The 18,176-nt window shown below is 44.9% G+C and overlaps 2 protein-coding genes across 3 annotated transcripts; one reads left to right on the top strand and one right to left on the bottom strand.

Annotated features, from left to right (window-relative positions):
* Positions 1 to 594: 594 nt before the first annotated feature.
* Positions 595 to 5,096, bottom strand: NHLRC4 (NHL repeat containing 4). The gene is made up of 2 exons (XM_063430526.1): positions 4,963 to 5,096; positions 595 to 2,153 (listed from the first exon to the last, which is right to left on the bottom strand). Exon 2 carries the CDS (start codon positions 2,150 to 2,152, stop codon positions 1,085 to 1,087), a length of 1,068 nt encoding a protein of 355 aa, XP_063286596.1. The 5' UTR covers position 2,153; positions 4,963 to 5,096; the 3' UTR covers positions 595 to 1,084.
* Positions 5,097 to 10,023: 4,927 nt separating this feature from the next.
* Positions 10,024 to 18,176, top strand: ASB8 (ankyrin repeat and SOCS box containing 8). 2 transcript variants are annotated; one of them, XM_063428974.1, is made up of 4 exons: positions 10,024 to 10,095; positions 16,186 to 16,291; positions 16,378 to 16,482; positions 17,178 to 18,176. In XM_063428974.1, the coding sequence occupies exons 2-4, from the start codon at positions 16,187 to 16,189 to the stop codon at positions 17,808 to 17,810; spliced, it is 843 nt and encodes a 280-aa protein (XP_063285044.1). In that variant the 5' UTR covers positions 10,024 to 10,095; position 16,186; the 3' UTR covers positions 17,811 to 18,176. The 2 variants fall into 2 exon arrangements, with proteins under 2 accessions (XP_063285044.1, XP_063285043.1); XM_063428973.1 differs by having other exon boundaries at positions 10,061 to 10,111; positions 16,176 to 16,291.

Raw genomic sequence — 18,176 nt, forward strand, 5'->3', positions numbered from 1 at the left:
TCAATTACTCAATCTTTAATATAAGAATATGGAACATCACAAAGGTTAACACACGTTGTGTGTGACTGTCAATGATTTATACAATTATGTAATATACGGACACATAATAATTCCTATTAATGCCAACAATATCAATAAAAACTGATAAAATTACAGAAGAAAAAAGAAAAAAAAAGTTGGCTAGGAAAGAGAGAATTAAAATAAAATTAATATAGCTGGGGAAACAGAACTAAGAGCTGGTTAGAAACGGAGAAAAATACCTGCTGGGAAGAAATATAGAAATAGCATGATCTGCTTGGCATGTGTGTAGAGGTGTAAAAGAGATAGAGACTCTCCATTGATGTAGAAAAACAATTTGCCGTCATTTTCAGTAAAATATTATTCCAGTTTATTGTTGTTACACACAGGTCCTGGAGTACAAGTCTTAACACAAACATTGTGTTCTACCTTAAAATTAATATGAATGAGAAGATATAGAAATGAGCACAACCAGTAAAACTAATTACTGTATTCATGGGGCTTTCTGGATTACAAAAACTGCATATGATCTAAATATATTTATATGACCGGATGCAAAATACTCTTGTTGAAGGCTGGGTGCAGTAGTCTTGTCAATTTAACTCCTCAAGGTAAAACATTGCCATTTTTCTAAAACGACAATAATTACCTTGAAGGGTTACACACCTCCACTGACTGTTACGCTGTTTTACGTAAAAACTCAATCACGTGATACAGAAGCATATGCTGAGCTCTCTGTGCATGCACATTAGGTATCCAGAGATCCTCTATAAGGAGTATCAGATTAAACCACACAGGAGGACACTATGTCTCATCAATGATGTTGCAGGAAGTGGTGAGGTGAGCAGTGGAGAGGGAGTCTGGGTGCTGGAAAAAAGTGAGTAAATAGATATATTTTTATTATTTTTATTGAATACACGAGAGGGGGGGGGGGGGCTGAATCTAGGTAGGGACAGGAACAGCAAAGCATTTTGATCACAATCACTTTAGTGTTCCTTTTTTATGTATCAATCAGCTTCCTGGCAGCTGTTGTGGAGTCTCTCCAGTTCTCCTACAGCTGGTGGGGTTATGACATGGCCTTACCTGTCACCTCTCCAGTACCCCTAGGGCTGGTGGGGTTATAATATGGCCTTACCCGATACCTATAAATTTTGACACAGTTATCCCCAGAATCAGCAACATATAAAAAGCCAAAATGGGAGCATGCCACTCCTGCTGGTTTTTCAAGACCCTTTGATACCACACAAATAGGGGAGCCATTTGGAGGAAATAGGGTGACATTTTTCTTCTGCTCGTCAGCAACCAGAATATTACCCTCAGGGTCACAGCATATACCAGCTGGGTTTCCAAAAGTATGTTGGTAGGTTTTGGATAAAGAACCAGTTAGTTTAAAGTTGCTATTGAATATTTTGACATCTCCACACTCCTCACTCACAGCAAACCCCCCATCTGGGGTGCTGCAGACACAGACTGGTCCTCGAAGGCCAGATACTTGTCGAACCCCCTGGACTCGAAAGGCACGGTCCACGTGAAAACCTTGTACTGTGCCAGACCCATATTCAGCTACTAGGATGCGGCCAGTGGAGTCTAGAGAAATGCCTCTTGGAGACATAAATTTTCCACCCACCTTCACCCAAGATGGCTGAGAGTTAGGGTTGTAAATACGTACTAAACCTTCAGCGAGATCTATGGTAGCTACTGAGCCAGGACGAGTCATAGTAATACAATCGGGAAGAAAAATTCCTTCATCAAAGCAATGGAGAACCTGGGCTGGTTTTCCATTAGAAGCTATCAAGTGAATATATGGACCATTAGCTCCACATACATAGAAGGAACTGTCTGAACACCAATGGACAGAACTGGAACCACCGCAGCTTGGAATCAGGATTTTTTGAGTGATCTCATCCTGACGAAAAAGTAACAGATTCCCCACATCCTCCAGGTCACGACAGAATTGGGAAGACTTTTCAGAGAGATGATGTATTTGTGAGGGTCCAAGGAGGCCAAGTCCATCTTGGGAGGATAGGAGAGGCACGGCTCTCTGTAAAGTGGTCTGAGATGCCACCTGAAGACTTCGCACTGCCCGGAGAAGGTTCTCCTTCTGACGACAACATACCAGAGACTGGTCCGTCATGCTGCAAAAAAATAAATAAATAAAACTAAATAAACAAAACAGAATAAGAGGATAATTATATGGTTTGTTGTGCAACAGCTGTGGCAGTATGGTCGGGCTCCTAGCAATAAACTCCAATTGCAAGCATCAGGGTAAAATACTAAGGCAGTTTATTTGCTCTTTCTAGAAGATACAAAATGCTGTGATTCACAATAATAAATAAAAACAAAAAGAAAATAAATCGTACTCCATCTTGGAGACTAACCATAGAATAGTTTTCCTATCTATCCAACTGGCCAGCTAATCCGGTTCCCAGATTTAAACATTATAACAGCACTTTAAACACACAGGCTTTTACACAGTACCTTTTACCTTTTACCTTTTTACTTTAGAGTCTCAGAGTCTCAGGGTCTCAGGCTTAACCGCCCCCTCTCTCCCAGCTGTTAGACTCTCTGAAGCCTTCAGAGGCTGACCTTTTAAAACACTCTAGAAGGGCTCCAAACTGTTACTCACATAGAAAGCCTCTCTAAACCCTGCCACATATCCTCCCACCCAGCTTAAAGGACCACTATAGGCACCCAGACCACTTCAGCTTAATTAAGTGGTCTGGGTGCCAGGTCCAGCTAGGTTTAACCCTTTTTGCAGTAAACATAGCAGTTTCAGAGAAACTGCTATGTTTACCTATGGGTTAATCCAGCCTCTAGTGGCTGTCTCATTGACAGCCGCTAGAGGCGCTTCCGCACTTCTCACTGTGATTTTCACAGTGAGAAGACGCCAGCGTCCATAGGAAAGCATTGAGAATGCTTTCCTATGAGACTGGCTGAATGCGCGTGCGGCTCTTGCCGCGCATGCGCATTCAGCCGATGATGGAAGAAGAGGGAGGAGAGTCCCAGCGCCAAGGGAGTCCGGCGCTGGAAAAAAGGTAAGGGATTAACCCCTTCCTCCCCCTTCAGCGCCACGGGAGTGGGACCCTGAGGGTGGGGGCACCCTCAGGACACTATAGTGCCAGGAAAACGAGTATGTTTTCCTGGCACTATAGTGGTCCTTTAACACTGATGTGTGAAGCGGCCTTCGTCAAAAGGTCATGCACCCTAGATAAAGCATCCGCATTAGCATGTAGTATGGCATAGTTGGAGGAGGGAATGTGACAGGTTTAATGGGGATTAGTGTGACAGTGTGAGTGTGGCAGAGTGAGGGCCGGAAAGTTTGGAGGGGGAGATTAACAGGATTAGGAGTGGTTAATGTGAGTGTGGATTTGTGAAGGGGCTGACAGTGTGGGAGTATGGTGACACCACATTGTGGGGGCTTGACAGTGTGTATAACCGGGGGGTGATTGTGTGTGAGAGGGCGTAGTACTGTCTGAGGGAGGTGACTCGATATTCCTTTTCTCACTCCCTTGTGGTCAGTGGCCATGATATCCTGTCTGCAGCTCCGCCGTGTACAGAGCTGCAGAGCATGCATCCCACGAGACCCTGTCAGAGCATCTGAATTCGTGAGACACAGTCTGCAGGTCTGCACACTGTGGCGCTGCAGACCACCGGCCATTGGCGCTCTCATCCTGGGCAGATTGGAGAGGCCTTGCACCCCGCGGCAACAATAGTATGCCTAACTATCCAACTGGAAAGCTAATCCAGTTCCCAGTTTTAAACAGTATAAACACAGCACTTTAAACACACAGGCTTTTACACAGTACATTTTCCTTTAACTGCCTCCTCTCTCCCAGCTGTTAGACTCCCTGATGCCTTCAGGGGGGCTCTGACCTTTTATACCACTGGTGCAGGTTAATTACATTCACCTGAAAGGGCTGAATAGAGAGCGCTCCAACCTGTTAGTAACATAGAAAGCCGCTCTGACCCGGCCACACAGCTTACAAATGGGTTTTACACACTTGTTTAATTATTAAAAGATAACATTGTAAAATTACCTGTGGTCTGGGTTCCCTTTCTCTGTGATAAGATAGGAACATGTCAGACCCAATGTTTCCATTTAGAAATCCCAAAAGACCTGCCAGTTCCATCTGACTAAATGTTTCGATAAACTCTTACATGCCAAATGTTTATTTTGTCGGACGCTTAGACGCTCTTTTTGCTCTGCTGTGAGACCATTAGAACATACTCTGACACTATGTATTCTCTCATCTGGGACTACTAGCAGAGCTCCTGAATCCCTGTGTGCTCTGCTCTGGGACATTTAGCAGAGCCTCTCACTCCCTGGGTGCTGCTCTGGGACTGTAAGAGCCTATAATTCCTTGTCTTGTGACCCCTTATGTACTCAGGGATGTATTTACCACAAGGCAAACAAGGCATTTGCCTAGGGCGGCACTTTCAGGTGGGTGCCAAAAAAATGCCACCCCAAGCTCCCAGACAAACGCCTTGCTTGCCTTGTGTTCTGGGGCTGTCCACCTTACTGTGAGTGAGTGAGTGTAGCTGTCAGTGTGTGTCTGTGAGTTAGTGAAAGTGTGTGTGTCTTTCAGTGAGAATGGGTGTGCCTGTGAGTGTGTGTCAGTGTGTGTATGTCATTTTATGTGTATCTGAGCGAGTGTGCCTGTCAGTGAGTGGGTGTGTCAGTGTGTGTTGGTTAAACAGTGTGTGCCAGTGACTGTGTATCTGTCAGTGAGTGTATATCAGCGCATGTATCAATGAGGGCATGTGTCTGTCAGTCAAAAAAGTGGCCTTGACACAAATTGGGGGGTCATATTTAGATTTTGGGGGCGCCCAAATTTAGTCGTGCCTAGGGCAGCACAAATCCAAAATACCCCACTGTATGTACTGTGTTCCGAGCCTGTTCAATTAGACTATTACTAGTAACTGATACCTAACTGGACCCAGTACCTGCTTTTGGGAATCCTGACAATCTCCTCTTTCCAATCAGACGGTACAATGATTTTTTTTGCACATACAGAATCTTCTACTTCTTCCCTGATGAAGAATCAGCACGAAAAATATCAGTTCACACTTGGACACACTACTGGGATTATTATCACCTACCAGGAGAATAATCCTCTTTCCCTACTTCCTTAGATATAATGTTGTTAGAGACCATGATAAGGTAACACTCATAAAACAATCAGCTGAATAAATATTGGCAAAGCACCAGCCTCTTAGTTAATTTGGCAATTGTCTTTGCGCAATACCAAGTGTGTCTTGAGAAATGTTTTCCTTGTATCACGATGTGGTTGTCAAAGAACAATGTGTATAGACAAAACCACGCAACCGCAGTGTGTCATAACTCTGACCCAGAGCTGGCTGAGGGTAATTGGAAATGGAATTTACAAACATCTGGAATGCCAAGGTTACCCATGTCTGCCCTGCCGTGATTAGATGCCCCTTCTAATGGTGAAAACATTTGTACTTGGAACTTGAAGCATAAAGATTAATGCCATTTAACAGGACATCAGTCAATGCTGTTCAGCGCCTGTCTCACGGTTATGGCCCACTGCTAAAATTTCAAATTTACTTTTAATTTCTAGCAAGTCACAATTTACAGGGTTTTTCCACAAATATTTGATTTTAAAATCCAAACGACAAAAAAGATATCACAAATAGAAGAAAGATTCCAACTACCTTACACTTTTACTATTTTAGCATACATTTTGACGTTTATTTTCAATATACTAGAATTTAGAGGTTAGTGAATAAACCCTTTTGTGACTAATCCTGCTGAAATAGGTATTTTTTCTAACAGGTGAAATAAAATCTAAAGTATATCACTTGAGTGTGGTAATTTAAAAGTACAAGTCTTACCCGATGGCTTCTGCGTAAGCCAGTAAGCCAATGTTATGTCACTTTGTCCGCCAAGATGGAAAAATAAAGAATAAAAAAAAAAAAAAAGTAAAAGTCTCTTCCAAGGTACTAAACCAGCAGCCTGATCTATTCGTCCGTCATGACGATCTACTTGTCTTGAGATGAAAACATTTTCAGATTGAGGTTATTCCCTACTAAACTCCAATTTTTTTGCTAATTATGGTCTTGATATAATAAGCTTTCCAAACGATTCAATGCTGTTACAAAAAACTTCCAAAATGATTTATCTACAGAAGTCACTTTTAATGTCTATGGACATTTTTGTAGATAAATCATTTGGAAAGTTGTTGTAACAGTACTAAAGGTAGGTTAGCCATCAGTGTAAAGGTTTTCAGCTGCAGGGTAAAAACGGGGGACATGGCACCCAGACCAGACTGAGATTAAGTGGTCTTGGTGCCCATAGTGTTCCTTTAAGGACTGATAACTATAATGGGTATATAGTACAGAGCTATAATGCAATCTTTACTGCCCAAGTGGGTACAAATTATATCTTAAATAGGGATTACGGTCTGTTCTTTTTTTTACATCTTAAGAGCTGTAGTGTCTATGGGAACTGTCACACCCATCTATGGGCCCATAGCTGTACCTCGTCACAGAAAAACCATACCTCCCAACTGCCCTGGTATCAGCAAGACAGTCCTGAATTCTACTGTTATACCCCTCTATCACTGCCTCTGCTGTCCATTATCTATTGACACCATGGAACTGTTCCCAATCAGCATAGCATGAGTGCGTCAACAGAGGCCCTTGCGATGTGCGGAGTATCATCAGGGCACTGAGTCCATGGCAGATTGCTTTAGCCTCTTTTTTTGGGTGGTCCCACTTGTCACCACCCTCTGCTGGGCTGCCCATCTTGGCCTCCCAGAGCCATACCTCCATTGCTACGAGATACTACTCCCTCCTGATTCTCCTCCTACCTCTCCCAGCGCCTTTTCATTGTTTCTGTCTCTGGCTCTGCCTCTTCTCCCCAACCCCTCTCTGTTGGCGTTCCCCAAAGTTCTGTCCTTGGTCCCCTACTGTTCTCCATCTAAACTGCCTCCATTGACATACCAGAACTGGAGAGGAAAGGTTGGCTGCGGGCAGATTACAGGTAAGAAGTCAAACCATTAGCAAACAAACGCACATAGTGTCAGCTCTTTACTCTTTCACACCAGTAAATGCTACTGAAACGTTTACTGTGTGAGTAGCGTTGCGGACATAAGTATAAAAACTTTCATGTTCAGCGCGATATTGTTTCACCAAGATGCTCGAGGTACATTTTTTTTTTTATTCTTTATTTTTGTTGCGCATGGTATAACAATAGGCTTGTTCAGCCACAATAGCAGTCCCAAGCAGTAATGTAACAAAAAGTTGTAACATAACGTGGCAAATGAGTATACAGCACATTTTTAGTTTTGTAAGAGAACATAATAGGGTCTTACGCTACAACAGTGTACATAGAGTAAGACAGGTTAAACAGTGGCAGGAGTAGGTGCACATCATTTTTTTTTTTTAAAACAGGCTTAGTATAACTGAGGAGTTTCAAGCAAGTATTCTAGTATAAATGCGTAACAGTATTGTATTACAAGATAGCGTCTTATGTTAAACAGGCTGGGTGTGTGGGGGTACCAGGTTTTTTTTAGCTGGTTGACAATTAACCACATATGCTTATTCGCCTTAAGAGTTTAGTTAGTTATAACAACCATGCAATGAGACAGCCAGGCTATACAATTTATGTTAACAGTTGGTACCTGTGAACTGATAACATGTTTTATATTATAGGCTAAAGCGTGAAGTAATTACTGAGAGAGCACATTTACGGGGTATGCTAGGGGCAGCGGGTTTCATGCTGTGCAGACAGCAAAAACAGGCGCAGGAATTTCAACATGGTTAAACAAATGTATAGCATTAGAGAAACAGCACAATTTTTAAAGGTAGTGTTAAACAAGAAAACGTGCATTTTAGGATATGGTAACCTCGATTTAAGAATTGCATAGCATGCCTATTTTGGTACCTATGCTTACACTGAGCGTTAGGATAAAGCTTATACTAAACAGGCTATTCTAAGAGCTGACTGCTGTGTAGCATACTATGGTTGTACATGGAGTTGAAGATCAATGTTTATTGTACATACTAGTTTAACAGGGTTATATGGGTTGGTTGAGTTAGGTCAGCGCTTATAGTGCCTGCTAGTCAAATTAAAGGGGAACTTTTGTTCCTGAGTAGGTATGGACATACAGGTTTAGGCAGGGAGATGCCCTATGGCGATATTGCCCTTCTATGCAAAATGGTTGATTGACACATAGATTAGGCATTGAAATCAGGGAATTGCAAAGTAATAGGGAGAAACCAAACAAGAAATGTCAGATGAATGTAGTGTACTCAGCTGCAGTACAGAGAGTTCCCACAGCCACAGATCTTCAAAACCACTGGGATTTGGCTTCAACCTATTTTGCAGATCCATAACCGATGGGGCAAAAGTAAAACACAGAAGCATAGTCTGCTTGGGTGATGATGCCTCTGAATTCGGGTACTTAGGTTTTGTGGGAGCTCGGAACAGTACCCTTGTGAAGCAGTGTGGCAGGCGTTTCAGCCTATACCCAGCGCTGGAATGTCCTGGTGGTTGGCGTTGGGAGCCCTCTAAGGGGTGTCTCTGCAGTGGGATTCGGCTTCTTCGGTAGGCTGTGGGGTGTTAGTCTCTCCATGGCATGCTGAAGCTCGGGGGCTGGTGATTTCTGCATCCCTGCTAGATTGGTAAGAGGTCGGGTTGGTGTGCGTCCGCCGGTTCTCTTGCCGGCGCCCTGGGGCTATTGGCGTGCTACTGGTGTCATGCTCGGGCGGGATGCTGGGTCTGAGGGCCTGCCCGGTTGTATCAATCCTCTGTGGGTGAAGGCGGGTGTGTGCACCCAATTCGTGTGTCCGCCCCGCCGGCATTCGATGTCTGCGCGGCCAAATGGCCGCCTGGAAGGCCAGAGATGGGTGCTCATAGTGGCGTCGGCGGGTGGTTGGCCTAATCCACAAGGCCACTAGTTATGCCGCCCGCCGGTATGTCACCCCCCTGTCCAACAGCGTTGTGCAGATGTTCAGGCACAGCCGGTCTAGGGCCTCCAGAGGGTGGCATGGGGCACGGTCGACCACTGTCTTCTTCCTAGGTCCTTGCCTGACGGCCATTTTGGTTGGGCCTCAGGTGCCTCGTGTGTTAGCGAGATGTCTGGTCGGGGCAGCTTGCTCACCGTTTCAGCGTGCTTGGATCAGGTAGGTATTGATGTTGATTGTATCATTCGCTTGGTTGGGCCGGTATATCCCTCACCGGCCAAGGGGGGGTGAATGGGGTCATGAGGATTGCTGCATTTTCCGCTGAGCTGCTGGCGCGGAGGTCGGTCGCCTCTCCCGTGCCTGCACACGTTAGTAGGCCGCAACCCTATAACTACTTCAGGTCGCCTCTCCGAGTCCGGCGATCCGGCTAATTGAGCCTCGGGAATCACACCACTACACTGCTGCGTCGTTTTAGTAGTTTCAGTGTGGTCGTTTTAGGGCTATGTTGCTTGTTCGCCGGTTCTCGCACGGAGCTCTGGTTTAGTGCGACCAGTCTGCTCGGCAGTCAGGCCCCGCCCCCGCTCCAGGTACATTTTTATGCTCAAAAATGGTGTACATGCGCATTGACGGTGTGCATTAAAATAATGTAATTAACTTGCAATACTTATTTAGAGAAATCAACCGACAGTTACATGTCATTTAGCTATTGAGCTGTGATATTAATAGATCCTCTCTAGTTAGGGCATTATATAAGATAACCAGGCTTTCTCAATCCTGGATTGTGACCTATCAGCCCTGCCAGTAATTAAATCACCATTTTACTCTACAGTCTCCTGCAATGTTCATTGTTATCTGGTCCAATCACTGATACAATGTTTATTGTTATCTGGTCCAATCACTGATACAATGTTTATTGTTATCTGGTCCAATCACTGATACAATGTTTATTACATTCTCCAGCAATGTTCCAGCCCAGCTGCTGCTCTCTGACAGCCCACACTGAGCACACTGCATGTCAGGGCAGGAATTTGCGTTCCGAGCCTCGTTCTGGCCGGCATTCTCTTTGTTTGGTCAGATTTTGTGTCAGTCAGCCTTCTCTGAGCTCTGATTGGTCCGATCTGTCGCCGGCTGGAGGACGGTGTCCGTGTCCCCGGCTGAGGGGGTGAGTGCTGTGTGTGGGTTATAGGGGTGATCCCGGCCTGCTCCATACACCCCAGCTGTAGTCTATCCGGTACCGGGAACCCCGGTACAGGCTCACTGTCGGGAATTACATAACTTATAATGGAATCACACTGGGTCCTGCACCCCAATAACTCCTGTAACCATGGCTGCACCCCAATAACTCCTGTAACCATGGCTGCACCCCAAAAAACACTGTAACCATGGCTGCACCCCAATAACTCCTGTAACCATGGCTGCACCCCAATAACCACTGTAACCATGGCTGCACCCCAATAACCACTGTAACCATGGCTGCACCCCAATAACCACTGTAACCATGGCTGCACCCCAATAACCACTGTAACCATGGCTGCACCCCAATAACCACTGTAACCATGGCTGCACCCCAATAACTACTGTAACCATGGCTGCACCCCAATAACCACTGTAACCATGGCTGCACCCTAATAACCACTGTAACCATGGCTGCACCCCAATAACCACTGTAACCATGGCTGCACCCCAATAACCACTGTAACCATGGCTGCACCCCAATAACTACTGTAACCATGGCTGCACCCCAATAACCACTGTAACCATGGCTGCACCCCAATATCTACTATAACCATGGCTGCACCCCAATAACCACTGTAACCATGGCTGCACCCCAATAACCATGGCTGCACCCCAATAACTACTGTAACCATGGCTGCACCCCAATAACTACTGTAACCATGGCTGCACCCCAATAACTACTGTAACCATGGCTGCACCCCAATAACCACTGTAACCATGGCTGCACCCCAATAACTACTGTTACCATGGCTGCACCCCAATGACCACAGTAACCATGGGTGCACCCCAATAACCACTGTAACCATGGCTGCACCCCAATAACCACTGTTACCATGGCTGCACCTCAATAACCACTGTAACCATGGCTGCACCCCAATAACCACAGTAACCATGGCTGCACCCCAATAACCACTGTAACCATGGCTGCACCCCAATAACTACTGTTACTATGGCTGCACCCCAATAACCACTGTAACCATGGCTGCACCCCAATAACCACTGTAACCATGGCTGCACCCCAATAACCACTGTAACCATGGATGCACCCCAATAACAACTGTTACCATGGCTGCACCCCAATAACCACTGTAACCATGGCTGCACCCCAATAACCACTGTAACCATGGCTGCACCCCAATAACTACTGTAACCATGGCTGCACCCCAATAACTACTGTAACCATGGCTGCACTCCAGTAACCACTGTAACCATGGCGGCACCCCAATAACCACTGTAACCATGGCTGTACCCCAATAACCACTGTAACCATGGATGCACCCCAATAACAACTGTTACCATGGCTGCACCCCAATAACCACAGTAACCATGGCTGCACCCCAATAACAACTGTTACAATGGCTGCACCCCAATAACCACTGTAACCATGGCTGCACCCCAATAACCACTGTAACCATGGCTGCACCCCAATAACTACTGTAACCATGGCTGCACCCCAATAACTACTGTAACCATGGCTGCACTCCAGTAACCACTGTAACCATGGCGGCACCCCAATAACCACTGTAACCATGGCTGCACCCCAATAACCACTGTAACCATGGATGCACCCCAATAACAACTGTTACCATGGCTGCACCCCAATAACCACAGTAACCATGGCTGCACCCCAATAACCACTGTAACCATGGCTGCACCCCAATAACCACTGTAACCATGGCTGCACCCCAATAACCACTGTAACTATGGCTGCACCCCAATAACCACTGTAACTATGGCGGCACCCCAATAACCACTGTAACCATGGCTGCACCCCAATAACCACTGTAACCATGGCTGCACCCCAATAACCACTGTAACCATGGCTGCACCCCAATAACCACGGTAACCATGGCTGCACCCCAATAACCACTGTAACCATGGATGCACCCCAATAACAACTGTTACCATGGCTGCACCCCAATAACCACTGTAACCATGGCTGCACCCCAATAACCACTGTAACCATGGCTGCACCCCAATAACCACTGTAACCATGGCTGCACCCCAATAACTACTGTAACCATGGCTGCACCCCAATAACTACTGTAACCATGGCTGCACCCCAATAACCACAGTAACCATGGCTGCACTCCAGTAACCACTGTAACCATGGCGGCACCCCAATAACCACTGTAACCATGGCTGCACCCCAATAACCACTGTAACCATGGATGCACCCCAATAACAACTGTTACCATGGCTGCACCCCAATAACCACAGTAACCATGGCTGCACCCCAATAACCACTGTAACCATGGCTGCACCCCAATAACCACTGTAACTATGGCTGCACCCCAATAACCACTGTAACCATGGCTGCACCCCAATAACCACTGTAACTATGGCTGCACCCCAATAACCACTGTAACCATGGCTGCACCCTAATAACCACTGTAACCATGGCTGCACCCCAATAACCACTGTTACCATGGCGGCACCCCAATAACCACTGTAACCATGGCTGCACCCCAAAAACCACTGTTACCATGGCGGCACCCCAATAACCACTGTAACCATGGCTGCACCCCAATAACCACTGTTACCATGGCGGCACCCCAATAACCACTGTAACCATGGCGGCACCCCAATAACCACTAAAGATGCAAAATCAGCATCTATCCAGCCTGCCCGCTTTTTTGTAGTTTTGGTATGTATCGTCCTCACACAATTTTGTAAATGGGGAGCTGGTGAGAATTAACTTAGCGTATCGGTTTCCTTATTGAAGCCTCAGATCATCACTAGAAACCATGGGCCTCTACCCAAGCCATTTAACACTTAACTGAGTCCTCAGGGTGCCTGCACTCCAGCCCACCTCTCTGATATATCTAAAGTAGAAGTTCTCCTTCCACACTAGAAATATCAATTTGGTCCCTATTTTGACTGGTCCTTGTTAAGACACTCAAAGCCAATTAATTCCATTCAAGCACCAATGAAATTGAGGTCACTAAAGTGGCCACACCCCTCTAAAGGCTGCTCTGCCTTTAAATGCCCTGGCTGAATTCTTGTTCCAATATGGCCCTGCATATTTGTATTCCTGAATATAGTGTTCCTTTAAATCCATCAACTTTATATTTGTGAATTTCTTGTTGTTATATAATACCAATTTAAAATGATAAAGATCTGTGGAATACCTTGGCACTATAGATATGCTAATAGTAATATTAAAGGAACACTCGAAGACTAATCTATATATAACCATTATACAGTATTGCACACCACTGTGGAATCTTGGTTTGTAGCGACAATACAGTCTTGTAGTGTGTTAATTCCTCCACTAGGTGGCTGTAATAAATTTGCTTTCAAGAAACCTGTTAGTTACAATCTCTATACCAGGTTAATCACTAAACTCTGAATTATACAGGATTGAAACTGACAAATGTTGGGGGGGGGGGGAGGGGGGGGGGGGGGGAGGGGGGGGGGGGGGGGGGGAGGGAGGGGGGGTCAAGCTGATAACTGAGTTGGAAATTTTATTCAGGTCAGGCTATTTTGTCTAAATGTTGTAATTTTGATTTCAATCCTGTACAATTCAGAATTTAGTGAATAATCTCGCTCCGTATTTCCGTATTTGAAGAACACTCCTCATACCATAACCACTACAAACCACTGTAGTTGTTATAGTGCAATTAGTGCCCTGGCACCTTCCCGGAGTAAGTGCTTACCTGGGTCCCACTAGGCTCCCGCTCCTACCGCTATCTCCTGCAAGGAGCTTCCTGTTGGCTCCACTGAGCTTAGCCCAGCTGTGCGGGGCCTTAATCATTGGCTGAGAGCAGGGACAGCTTACTCTGGGACAGCGCCGAGAACCCGCCAGGCACCATAACCACTACAGCTAATTCTAAGATTATTGTGCTGTGAATAGGTGCTGTTAATTGGTTTTCGGTCATACTGTTTAGGAGCGGACAAAAAGGAGGAAAGGAAGCCTTGAACGAGCACTCAATGGGCAGGGGATAACCCTCAAAAAACTACCAGGGTAGTAACAAGACTGTTTAGGAGCATTTTGGCAAATAGTGGCCTAAGTCCACCTTCCCCGCAGCTGCATGGCTTCTATTATAAATTACACTTTCACACTAGGAAGTACGAATTTATTCAACCTTGAACCGCAACGATAGATTAAGAGCAGCTTAGCGAAGGTGACAGTGCAGCCGCAGACGATACCGACAATAGATGGGGATTTTTACTAAGCTCTCCATAACAGTTTTATTGAATACGAGTTTAAAACTAAATATCCCCTAACAGTTTGCTGACCGAGTTTTGTAAATGCTCTTTGAATATACAAAATATTTTAAACATTTTTTCATCTACTGTCCTAATTTTTTTAATTTTTTTATATTTACATAATGATCCCATTCAGGACCAGAATAAGACAACCCCTACCTCCCCCCCCCCCCCCCCCCACCCCCCCTGCCCCCTAATCTTTGTGTTGGTTAAAATGGGACATTGGAGTTAAACGTGGACTAACAATTAAATGATAAGGTGAAAGACAACATTTGAATATAATGACACTTTCTGTAATATTTTATCTGTACATTTTGCTAACCAATACATTTATAGATCATTGTAAAAATAGCCTCCTCAAGTCAGTACCAGTGTTTGGCCAGATATTACCCATATAGAAGTTCAATATTCACATTCTTCTTATCCATAATCTACAAGGACTCTGCCTATATTCCCCCCTTTCTTTTCCCCACCTGTTCCCCCTGTAGTTTTTCCTCTGCCAGTCCAGGTTCATAAGCCCTCTTACCCCTTAATCATTTCCCTTATTCCAGGTTATTTCTCTTTATCACCTAGCTGGGGTAACCTGGCAGCAGTGTGATGTATCGGATCACGAGGGAGTTCTGACAGTGATCTGCAGATTTTTTGTTCTCCCTGAAGGAAAGAATGGCCTACTGGCCATAAGACAAATGCCAAAAGTTCTGACCCGTCCCCTTCATCCTCTGTAATCCGTTCTGAGTTAGGCTAGACAGCACTAGATATGTCACATGGGGCTACCTGCCATGAAATTCCCCCTTTCTAATCAATTTGCCAGCTAATGAAATGTGACATTTCCCACGTGGCAGAGTCCCTGTGAATGCAAGCCTTTTAAATGTCCAACCCAGGCTGGCACTAATGTTCTGTTTTAAAATTCCATATACGTCACAGGACTCTAATAAATGCAATAGTTAGATACATATCCATCATTTGTGGAACTACATCTCCCATGATGCTTTGTCCGCATACATATGCTTGCGTGTTGCTTCACGCAGTGCAGTACTGCATATTGCAATATCTAGCTTTACAATGCATTGCAGCTCTAACGCAACATGGCTGCTACTGTATTTCTTAATATCAACTGTGTGAGGGTTTGGCAGCCCTTAATGGTTGTAAGCAAGGGGGGGGGGGGGAGCAAAGCCCCCCTCTCCTCCCCTTAGCTGCTGAATATTTTATCCCATCTGAGGAGTAATTAATGGAAAGAAATGCTTCCTGCTCTTATCCATTAAAAGCAGCCCTGGCAGGCAATGCCTTGCTCCATCTCAAATGCCCTTTGAGTGCCCAAGGCATGGAGTACCTCCCTGAAGGGGAGAGAGAGTAAAGAGAAACTTCAGCTACACCCTCTGGGGAGGGAAGAGAAAAGTGGAGAAAAGGGATATGGGGCCAAATAGTTAACCATTTCAGAGCTAGAACTTCCATTTACCTTCCGTTTCCTTCCCTCCAGTATGATGTACATTACAGGTTTTTGGGAGGGTTTCCTTTATTCATTTCCTTTTGTCATAGATTTTTATTTCCTGTGTATTTCAAATGGAGTTAATTGCTAACCTGAACTATTGGGAACTAGATTTTTTTGGGCCAAAATAGCTGAATTGAATCCATAGATGTAGATTTTTTTTAAAAATGGAAATGTGTTTATTTTGGCATGAATATGTCAAATTTCCTTTGAACTCCTGAAATTGCACTGTTTCGTCATTGTCCCTGTGTGTGTTTGTGGTGATTAATAGCCTATGCTCTGTGTGTTACAGGGGCTTGCAGCATGCAGTACTTAAGCAGAAAGACCTCTCTTTCTGAGCGTTTAATCCGTACCATTTCATCCATCCGTTCATTGCCCGGTGATAACGTGGAGTCTCTGATCCGCAAAGTAAGAAGGATGTACAGTCCTATGAGTTCTCAGAAGTCTTTATTTTAAGCTTTGAATTGCCGTCTGACACATGTTTTGTATTGCAGGGTGCGGATGTGAACTGTCCCCACGACACCCTCCTCCCTCTGCACAGCGCATGCATGGTGTGCGACGCTGACTGTGTGGAACTGCTACTGGAGAATGGAGCTCGTGTGAGTCCTGTACATATTCCTCTTGCTTTTTGCCATATTTTATCTTTTTAAATCACCTAATCTCAATATATGTTTTTACATTTTGTTTTTCTTCACTTCTGCCCTGCCCCATACAACTTAATTTAGCCTGTTAAAGAAAACAAAAAGTAGACTTTGACAGTAGGCAATAATTGGCTTGTGCTCTCTACAGACATTTTGTGTTTCCAAATTTTAATATTTAATAAGAATAAAATGGACTGTGCTAGCTGTGTAGTATAGATACCCTATATATATATATATATTCATTCTATGGAGTTCTAATAACTTTTTTAAAAAGCACAAATATAAGAGTTTTTTTTATATATATTGTGGTTTTTTTCCCCAGAATTTTTTACTTCATCTATACCCACTCGTGCCACTTCAGCTGGAGAGCAGTTCCCCGCTTTCAATACAAATCACCTCTTTTGACTTCCATATCTCATGTAGAAGTAGTGATTTCTTTGTAACCCTACAATAACACATTGTCCAGTCAATCAGTACTGGTCCGTTATTTTCTCAATTTTTCCCAACTGATTTGTCTCTCCTAGGAAATGAAGCTATTTTTCCTTTGGAGGAATGGTCTTTTACCACTTACCCGATGTCTCTGTCTGTAGTGTTTTTCATAGTTGACCTTTTACCTTACCAGTCGATGACAATCCTCTCTTCACACTTTGTAGGTTGACTCGGTGGATGGATACCAGCGGACAGCCCTGCATTATGCTGCGGAAAAAGATGACACCTGCGTGGAGATACTCCTGGAGTATGGTGCTAACCCTAATGCCCCAGATGGGAACCAGGACACACCCTTACACTGGGCAGCTTTTAAAAACATGGCAGACTGTGTACAGGCACTACTAGAAGGTGGTGCAAGGGTAAATGCCAGAGACTACAACCAGGACACACCTCTGAGTTGGGCAGTTATGAAAGGAAATTTAGAGAGCGTGAGGTTACTACTGGATTACGGGGCGCAGCCAGACACTGTCAACCTCAAGGGGCAATACCCTGCTGGACGACTTGTCATTCTGATGGCCCGAGGACTCGGTGGTGAGAGGGAGGAGGTGTGCTTGGATCTGCTGCTCAGAGCTTGCGGACACCTACGTCTCAGAAGGGGCGGTGGGGTGCCCCCAGAGGCTGCCCGTGACATCCACTTGTGTGAACGACTTTCCAAGCTGTGCTCCGAGCCTGGCACATTGAAATCCTTGGCTAGGCGGGCAGTGAGAGCCAGTCTCGGGGGATGTCGGTTGTGCCTTGTTGTGCCAGACCTACCTGTCCCTAAATCAATACAGGACTACATACTGCTAAAGGAATAAACAAATGGGGGATCTCTGCCTCCCTATGAATGGACAGTAAGAAATGAGCAGAAGAACCAATCACAATCAAGTGCAATTATTTGTGCCTTTCCGAAGGACAATTGCAGCGCAGACTTGTGTCAGCCGTCTACACGAACAGCTCTTCTGCCCTAGAATTCCTTACAGAACTCTGCAGGTTCATGGATTCATCCAGCACTAGAAGCTATGGGAATCCTCACTGCCAAATCCTCATAGTTCTTGTCTTTCTTTAAACTATGTTTACTGCACCCTTCATTCATCTTATTCTCCTATTTTCGTTCTGCCTTTATCTTTTCATTACAATGCATTGTGAGGTTTTCCTGTAATTAAAGGGTAAATTAAACTCTT

The sequence above is a fragment of the Pelobates fuscus genome, chromosome 8 (assembly GCF_036172605.1).
Source record: "Pelobates fuscus isolate aPelFus1 chromosome 8, aPelFus1.pri, whole genome shotgun sequence".
NCBI lineage: Eukaryota > Metazoa > Chordata > Amphibia > Anura > Pelobatidae > Pelobates > Pelobates fuscus.